The following is a 10,000-nucleotide window of genomic DNA, read 5'->3' as shown; positions in this document are numbered from 1 at the left end:
TCAGATATCTGCATTCTCATGGTAACGAACCGCCTTAACCACCCACATCCATTTTACAATCCTTCCTAAACACTCCCACATCCCCTGGCCTGGCCATCTGTCTGCTAAGGCAGCCAATTCGTGTTGTGTTTGTGTTTGTTTGTATGTATGTGAGTGAGTGAGTGTGTGTTTGTGTGCTTGCACGTGTGTGTGTGTGTGTGTGTGTGTGTGTGTGTGTGTGTGTGTGTGTGTGTGTGTGTGTGTGTGTGTGTGTGTGTGTGTGTGTGTGTGTGTGTGTGTGTGTGTGTGTGTGTGTGTGTGTGTGTGTGTGTGTTTGTTTGTTTGTTTGTTTGTATGTATGTGAGTGAGTGTGTGTTTGTGTGCTCGCACGTGTGTGTGTGTGTGTGTGTGTGTGTGTGTGTGTGTGTGTGTGTGTGTGTGTGTGTGTGTGTGTGTGTGTGTGTGTGTGTGTGTGTGTGTGTGTGTTTGTTTGTATGTATGTGAGTGTGTGTTTGTGTGCTCGCACGTGTGTGTGTGTGTGTGTGTGTGTGTGTGTGTGTGTGTGTGTGTGTGTGTGTGTGTGTGTGTGTGTGTGTGTGTGTGTGTGTTGTTTGTATGTATGTATGTGAGTGTGTGTTTGTGTGCTCGCACGTGTGTGTGTGTGTGTGTGTGTGTGTGTGTGTGTGTGTGTGTGTGTGTGTGTGTGTGTGTGTGTGTGTGTGTGTGTGTGTGTGTGCGCATGCGTGCATAATGTCAATATCATGAATGATGACAAAGGAGTGTCACTTTGTCACATGAGGAAGTGACAGTTTACCATATGTCTTTTTTTCGTTTTCTGATTAAACTTTTTCATAGATTTCATAGATTTAACCACTTAAACCCTAAATACTTCATAAACTTGACCTTTGGCTCTGCACTTGGTCTGCTATTTTTTCCCTCTAAACCCAAACCTCTTCACCAAAAATAGCTAATCTACATGAATGAGCTTGTAGCTGTGTCGCGTTGCCAGTAGTGGGAATTTAGCAAAATGCCACATACTGTACATGGTAACAGGAGTTGGTTGGGCTTGACGCGCCGGGGCAGCTTGTACACAACCCACAACCTGTCTGGTCTCATGTGGTGTGAGTCTGTAATCCACTGCCCAGAGGACTATGGGTTTTGGGGAGAGGACTAACCACCCACCTCCCTAAAGCCAGCAATGCCAGCGACCCTGCCACGTAAAAAGACCTTGCTACAGAAATCAAACCTAAGAACCAGATGCTGGGGGACAGCATTGGCGTTCGTTGGTGAATACCTTATGTGCTATCCAGCATGAAGAGGAGTAAGTAAGTAAGTAATGAGCTTGTAGATCAGCTATTTGATCACAGAGTGTTCCCCCCAGAATAGGAATGCTAGGGTTCAAGTGGTTAATGTAAACAAAACAAAACAATTATCCTACCACACAAAGATTTGGCGACCCCCCTGTAGTAACTCTTTGAGGACCCCCAGAGGGTCCCGGAACCCCTGTTGAAGATCTAAACTCTATCATGTTGTCTTTTTCTAGATAGTTATTTCACAATATATTTCATCTTCCAACACAAGCCATTCTCTCTTTCTTTCTCTCTGACTTTATCTTTATCTTTTCCTTTTTCATGACCTATTTACGCCTATTATACAGTGGTGGAAAAAGTACTCAGATATTTTACTTAAGTAAAAGTATCAATACTGCAATATGGAAATACTCCGTTACAAGTTCAAGTCCGGAATTCAAAATTTACTTGAGTAAAAGTACAAAAGTATTGCTATCAAAATGTACTTAAAGTACCAAAAGTAAAAGTACTAAAAGGTTTGAAAATAGCAGATCTACAAGCTCACAACGCGTCGCAATGTGACGCGTTGTGAGCTTGTAGATCGGCTATTTTCAAATAGCCGAGGTATAAAATAGGGCTGAAGTGGTTAATGTATGTCTTAGAATATAATAATTGATAATTACAAAGTAACTAGTGACTAAGTTTTCAAACAATTAAGTAAAAGTACAACATTTGCCTCTGAGATGTAGTGGAGTAGAAGTAAAAGTACCGCAAATTAGAAATACTCCAGTAAAGTAAAAAATACCTCAAAATGTTACTTAAGTACAGTACTTGAGTACTTAGTTACTTAGACTACTGCTATTATACTATAAGTAAACAGTAACAGTGGCAATTGTAGCAGAAGTAAAAGTAGTAGTGTCAGTAGTAGAAGTAATAGTAGCAGCAGTGTTAGTATTATAGTAACTAGTATTATAGTATTACCTGTATTTTGTTCCATAGACTTGGAATGCTGCTCCTGCAGGTGTTCCTTGGCTTTGGCTGACTGGGACAATACCGTGGCCAAGAGCTAAACAACACACACACACACACACACACACACACGCACACGCACACGCACACGCACACGCACACACACAAAATGTCATCAGCGTAAGAACTGCACACATAATACAATGTGCCTGTATGTCTATGAGTACTAAAGTCTTCTTCTTCTTTTACTCTGCTGAGACTTCCTTCACATAGCTCCCCTGTAACCAGACTTTTGTAGCTTCCATGAGCCATGACACATATCTGATTGTCTCTGTCAGGGAGCTGGATACAGCAGAATGGCCTCGGCCTCAATGGGGACCACATGCTCCATTCTGTCTGGGCTAGACACATGATGGGCCTCTTTTCTGCTGTGTGACCGTTTTAAAAGTACCGTAGTTTTTAAAAAAGCGTTAATGTTAGGCAGAAACCTCATATTTCCACATTTAAACTTTTCACATTAAGGACCTACTTACAGTATCATGCAAGAGTGTCGCACAAAAGTAGCGAAAATAGCAGATCTACAAGCTCACAACGCGTCACAACGTGTCAAATCGCAGCTATTGTCACTATTTTTAAAGGGTCTACCATGAATTTAAAAAATAATAATAATATTTAATATCATATTGTTTATGTCCCTCAAACGTTTTTCAAAAGGTTTGAGCCTAAATCAAGCCTCAGATATACTCATTCCAACTAACTTCTCTCTGGCTTATAAAGCACTTTCACCTGCAATACCACATTGTCCTGTTTGGCACGGGGCGCTATTGAGCCAGTTTGTATGCATGTTATCTCCTGGTTCTGTGTGGAAAAAGTAAAAAAAAAAAAAAAAAAAGATTTTTTCATTTTTTCATTTTTAAGATTTCTTTTTTTTTTTTTTTTGGTTGGAACTGAAAAACGGGAAGAATTGTTCCCAGACGTGACGTAGGCAGGGGGAACAAATCTGATGGACTGTTTTCAGACCAATTTACATAAAAACCACAGATAGCCTATGAAAGCCTGCATGCTCGAAGTCGGGTATTTGTTGGAACAGAAGAGAGGTGGGGGAGACCAAAAACACTCAAAAATGAAGAAAAAGTTAAAATTCATGGTGTAGACCCTTTAATGTTTTTGAAATACTGATTAAAAAGTAACGGTTTTGGACATACAAGGTTTCTGCCCAACAGCAACGGAAAGTGTCTCATTGCAGTTTGATGAGACAGCACCCCTGCTATAAAAGTAGTGTGTTGTTGTGGATCTGGTGAAGGGATAATTGATGTGGTGGCTTGAGCAGGATATAAAGTTTTGCCAACTGTTTAGGGCTGACACAATTACAAATTTAAGTTGACGGTTAATTATCACTCAAATAATTGCGGTCGTTGAGAATTAATGGAACATTATGAATAAAAATGACATTTCTGTTTGGCTTTTATCTTTCGTAAACAAAAGTTGCACAGGGCAGATATGACAAATAACACATATTTAATTACTTTATACTTAAAAATAAACATTAATAGTGGAAATAGCCGATCTTTAACCTCAAAACGAGCTTATAGATCTGCTATTTGCACTATTTTTGCCATGTTTTGAAAAGATATGACATTTTTTAACATTTAATTGATTATGACGATTATGCAAAAATAATTGCGATTATATAAAATAATTGCGATTCGACGATTATGTAATAATTGTGACAGGCCTACAACTGTTTTACACATTCAGCAGAGAAGTACCATAATATGGTATATGTGTGTGTGTGTGTGTGTGTGTGTGTGTGTGTGTGTGTGTGTGTGTGTGTGTGTGTGTGTGTGTGTGTGTGTATGTGTGTGCAACCTACCTTAACTCCCTCCGCCTGTGCGTGGAGGATGTGTGCACTGCCAGCACTCTGACCGCTGCCTGATGACCTCACACTGGTCACACTGCCAGAACTACCCAAACTGCTGCGGTCACCACCTGTTACACAAACCACACGCACACGCACGCACGCACACACACACACACACACACACACACACACACACACACACACACACACACACACACACACACACACACACACACACACACACACACACACACACACACACACACACACATGCATATGTGCATGCATGCACACACACAGACATACAGTACATTCAGACATACCCACCAACAGAGAGATGGATGCATCCACAACCACACACGCACGCGCACACACACACACACACACACACACACACACACACACACACACACACACACACACACACACACACACACACACACACACACACACACACACAGTGAGTGGCTTAGCTGATATCCAGGTGTATGCTGTTGTACACGCAGATATGACTCTCCATTGAAATGCACTGGGCAGTATTGTGATACAGCATGGCTGGATGGAGAGAAACACCGGACAGAATGGACTGGATGATGGATGGGTGGACTGAGTACCATGGTGACTGGTGGTATGACTGACTGACTGACAGACAGACAGACTGACTGACAGACAGGCTGACTGAGTGATAGACACGAGTAGAGAAAACAGGACGCAACTCTTTTTTTTCTCTATTCACACAAACACACACGCACACGCACACGCACACGCACACGCACACGCACACAAACATTCATACATACATACACACAGTCAGGCTGACATACATTAACTGAAGAGACCCATGTGTATGACTGTAGTTCTACATATAAGGCCAGCAAACCGGGCATAGCTGGATCAAAGATGGAGGGATGACACGAAACTGCTCAGAGACAGAATCAAGCCAAACAGTATCTGAAATCCTTCAAAATAACAGACCCAGTGACTACTGAACATGATGGGCTTACACGCATTGGAATCTCCTGCGGTACCAAATGGGCTGGAGCGTTACTATAGATTCAGACACTTGAGACCTCTCTGTCCACAAAGGGGTGGGCAGACAAACTGGATCGCACATCGATCGACAGTGACTGCAGCCTTTTTTGAACAGACGTCAGATACTATTTAACCTCTGCTGAAAGGGTTCATAGGTCATATATAGGGGACGAGGGGGGCTGAGGGCTCAGCGCAGCACGGCTTGATTACCTGCCACGGGCTTACGGAGCACCCAGATCTCCTCGTTGGAGCCTCCGTGTGGCCCACCAGATGGGGTGGGGGAGCCCTGAGGACTGGCCTCTGAACCGCGACAACCTTCAACACAGAACACCACCGTTAGCTGCTAACCAACCCCGACACTGGCCCTACAACGTTCATTCGTTCGGCCTAAACAATTTTGTATTAATCTTAGCATCTTTATTAACTCGTGTTTAAATGATCTCAAATAATGCTAGGCTAAGGTTGTTAGTAGCCTCGGGAACTGTCCTTGCATGCTACTATACGATAAATCACTTCATGAGCTTTATATTATTAGTACTTTTTGTATATTAGGGTTTAAAAGCTGGTATAAAGCCATTTAGTTTTGTGTTGTTTGTAATGTATGTTTTATGTTAAGCCTTGGCATTAAGCCTTAGGCAAAACAAATAACATGGTGGTAAATAAAAAGGTGACAAAGCTATGGACTCAGGTTGGTGAGGCCTAATGTTATCATTACTATTTTCATTAAGAGAATTATATTGTTTTTTGTTGAGGAGGCTCTAAGTACAAGAATTTCACTGTCTGAAAAGTTGCAAAAGGTGTATTTTAAGTGCATATGCTACAAAAAACGTGACCCTTGAGCTACCAATATACATACCAAAAGAGTTATTATAATTACATAATAATCTATATCACCACTCATTACATCAAGTGAATTCCTTAATGTCAGCTTATTTCAGAGACAGTTAGCCCTGACCTAACAGCGTAGACATCTAGTTGCTTTTTCTTACTGATTTGTCCGTATTTTGTATAATGTAATATTTCTGTAGCTTAGTACAGAATTACTTTCTAAAAGAACTCATGAAATGTTTATCTAAATTTAGTCACCATAACACTTTTTTGTTGTTATTGTTTACTGACTCTCATACAGTACACTGTTTTCAATATTTGATGCCATACTGTAGCAGTCCTGTTTTTCTTCTAGGAATTATAGAACTACCCCAATCAAACATCAATCCGGCATTTGTCTTTCTTCAGCAGTTTCTATTAAAGTACACTGAACAGGCATAATTTGTCACTCAAAACACGTGTCGCTCAAACCACTGGTTGACAGATTGTCCCAACGCCTTCTGGCAAATTAATTTGAATTCCTCTGGAAAGAAAGGAAGCTGCATTGCAGCAGATGACTTGTTGTGGTGACGCTAGCTTTAGAAGGAGCTACAGTGGCTGTTAATCTGTTATCATAAGACATTACGGGGGACATTACAACGACTTCAGGACACTGCTCACTGCTCACCCATTAATTTATCCCAAACCCCAAACACTACTATTACAAAGGAGCTGATGAAGAGTGCTGGTCTGGGCTGAGGGATGAAGGGCAGAGAAGGGGATTCATAACTAGCTGGGTTTTTATATCTAGGCTGCAAACACGTCCTCTCTCTCTCTCTCAAACACACACACACACACACACACACACACGCACACGCACACGCACGCGCACGCACACGCACACGCACACACACACACACACACGCACACGCGCACGCGCACACGCACACGCACACGCACCCATACAGATAAACAGGCACGCACACACACAGAGAAAAAAAGACAGCATATATATAATACATAGATATATGAATACATTTATATACCCATAGTACATAAATAGATTAATAACATGTATATCTGTGTATATACACATATGCCATAATGTACATACACATACATATATAATACAGCCGTCAGTGTGTGATTATATATGCAATTCTTGTCATAATGGGACTGCTATAGTGCATTTGGAGAGTGTGTTTGTCTGTCATAAACCATTATAACCATCTTATCAAGGTGCCATAAATGGTTTAGATTTGACCACTGGGAAGGCAGATAAAGGTTTTGGGGAAAAGCTAGTACACAAACACGGTAAATTCCTCAGTGTTAATTTATCAATTTGTACCTCTGAGAGTGTACAAATGTAACCAAATGGACCCTTACAATTTATAACAATGTAGGGCATTTAGCAGACACTCTTATCCAGTCTGAGTCACTTACAAGTGCAAAATCAGAGTAAATGTAACAAACAACAAGGTAAATAGTCACATAAGTGGAGTGCAAAGAGAACAATGTTGTGCTTCAAAGACACTAGGATACCAGATAAACATCAGACCTGCAGTAGCATCTGTCTTATGGTCCATCTGGTTATATTAGTATTTCTACACTCTCAGCATTACATTAACACTCAGGATTGTACAGAGTACTATCACAGTATGCTTTGCTTTCACTTAATGCCACTGCTCCTACAATATACAGTATGAAGCCATTTTCCACCCATTCAAATTCACGCTTGACATAGTCTACATGCATCTGCTTTTTTTTTTTTACACCTTTAGAAAACACATATCCATAGCAACGTGCAACAAGTGTAAGCTCAGAACAAGCTTCAATTCATTTTTCTTTTCTCTTTTTTTTTGGTGAGGATAGATTTAGAGTGAGTTCGGGAGAGGAATATGGCCAAGGGGATGTAATTAAAGGAGAAATAGGGTATGTGAGGAACATTTCAAAGAGATGTTAGCTGACAGACAGTTCATGACAGAGAATAGAGAGTGAGTCAGTCTGTTGCTCTGTCTGGAGTGTGAAGGTCACTCCAATTAAAAGGCCCAAATGGAGAACTTTGATATTTTGAGCCATAGAATGTGAGTGAGTGACTGACACAGCTGGCTACAAGTTAACGATCACACAACCCTGACTGACTAACTGTGAGAAAACATGTCACTCAAGATGCATTGAATCTAGTGATCATGAGATCTAAGAACATATCGTGAGGGTGATGCAAAGTAGTGCATGTGAAAGCAACCTGTAAAATACACGGTATTGTCCACGGTCGGTGAACAGCCTTACCTGCAGGACAACATGACAGGTTTCTAACCTAATTCCCAAATGGCTGATTTACAAGCTCACAATTGCGTTGCACTGTAATGTGTTATATTAACCATGAGAGAAGTTCCACGAGGAAATTACAAACAGTTATGACCATGACAATATACAGTAGTCATTGTCATGGATTTAACGACCACACTCTGAGCCAGGACGGAAATGTCACCCACTCATAACTTTATCGGGAAAAAATAAGGTCACATTTAGTTGGATAGCTTTTCTGAAACAATGAAATGGTTATTATATAGAGTTCCCTTGTTTTCTGGTAGAACAAAGCACAACTTGCAAAAAACATCACATGAATGAGCAACCAAATAACATTCAAATTCTCTTCTTGTTGAGCCTTTTTTCGAAATGTAGGTCTTATACACTAAAAATTGCAGATTTGGGACACTCAGGTTTAAAAACGCTCAACACAGTCAACTCGATACACATTTTGCAGCCTTGTACTCATACATTCATGTGCTCGCGTGCACGCACACATACACACATGCACGCATGCACGCACACACACATGCACGCACACATGCACGCACACATGCACCCGCACACACAGTTCACCACGTTCAAGCTCTAGCATGAGGTGGATAAAGGTGGATACATGTGAAAGGTGACATTAACCACTTAAACCCCGACATCCGTATTGAGGGGAAAGCTTTCGCTGAAAATAGCCGATCGACAAGCTCACAACGTGACGCAACGCGTCACGTTGTGAGCTTGTCCGGAGGGGCGCCTCTAACACTAACACAGTGGAGAGTTTTCTGTCAATATGAATGTCAGACATCAACATAAATAAATAAATACGCGATTTAGCCCATCTGCTCATGTTTTTAGCTAGGATATAATAACATCATATAAAGGTAAGAAAAAGGCTAGTCGGGAATTCTCCTTTAAGTGGTTAACAGACTGTGCTCAGAGGTGACGACAACACAGGAGACAGGAACACTTCAGAAATTGAATGCTCGCGCACACACACACACACACACACACACACACACACACACACACACACACACACACACACATCCACACAAACGCACACACAATGTGCAAATGAGAGATTGATGCATGTGGTCCATGTGTGTATGTGCGTGCGTATGTATGCATTTGTGTGTGTGTGAGTGTGGACTGAGTTGTCCTAGTGACAGGGACAGAGGAGAGAACGAACACTAACAACAACAAAAAGGATAGGAAAAAACAATGAGGGATAAAATAACCAAGACTCCCAACTAAAAAAACTAAACTCAGGCAAACACAGGTCTAAAGTCAAATAGAATAATATTGTTTAACTCCCCTATAAGGGTCTATGAGTTGAATGAACATTCAGAATGTAGCTGTGTTGTGTAGCCAGCCCTACAGTACATCTACAATGTATAACACTTTAATATTAGTAGTCAGTGTACAAGATTTCCCTACTGTGTAGAGCAGGCGAGTCAAACTTCTAGGCAAAATGTCTCTTCCCCTGACACTGTATCTATTCTGCACTGTATCTATTCTAAAAACAAATAACTTCACTTCAAATTGCCCTTTGGCAATTTGAAGTGATTGATCCCTGCGGGGAATGAATCATTAATTTAACCCATCCTAACTATTAGGAGCAGTGGTCAGCCACTGAACAGCATCTGGGGACCATCTCCAGCTCAAAGGCCAGTCGGTGCCTTAGAGCTGCTCACTAACATGCACGTCACTAACTGCAAGTATCTTATGCGAGCACGCCGAATCATAAAATGATTGCCTT

The 10,000-nt window shown here is 41.3% G+C and overlaps 2 protein-coding genes across 2 annotated transcripts in view; both read right to left on the bottom strand.

The window, feature by feature from the left end:
• rpusd1 (RNA pseudouridine synthase domain containing 1) overlaps positions 1–10,000 on the bottom strand; it is a 426,852-nt gene that overhangs the window by 128,633 nt on the left and 288,219 nt on the right. The window lies entirely within an intron of this gene.
• Positions 1–10,000, bottom strand: part of LOC311054677 (caskin-1-like) — a gene marked incomplete at its 5' end in the record, with an annotated part of 42,208 nt that overhangs the window by 19,447 nt on the left and 12,761 nt on the right. Inside the window, 3 exons of the mRNA XM_084070681.1 lie at positions 2,250–2,334; positions 4,111–4,226; positions 5,341–5,430. Coding sequence (XP_083926807.1) covers positions 2,250–2,334; positions 4,111–4,226; positions 5,341–5,430 — 291 coding nt within the window. The remainder of the gene's footprint in view (positions 1–2,249; positions 2,335–4,110; positions 4,227–5,340; positions 5,431–10,000) is intronic.

The sequence above is a fragment of the Gymnoscopelus microlampas genome (genome assembly GCF_963454915.1).
Source record: "Gymnoscopelus microlampas genome assembly, chromosome: 11".
NCBI lineage: Eukaryota > Metazoa > Chordata > Actinopteri > Myctophiformes > Myctophidae > Gymnoscopelus > Gymnoscopelus microlampas.
The sequence above is the reverse complement of the archived record's forward strand: the minus strand, read 5'-3'. Positions and strand labels throughout refer to the sequence as shown.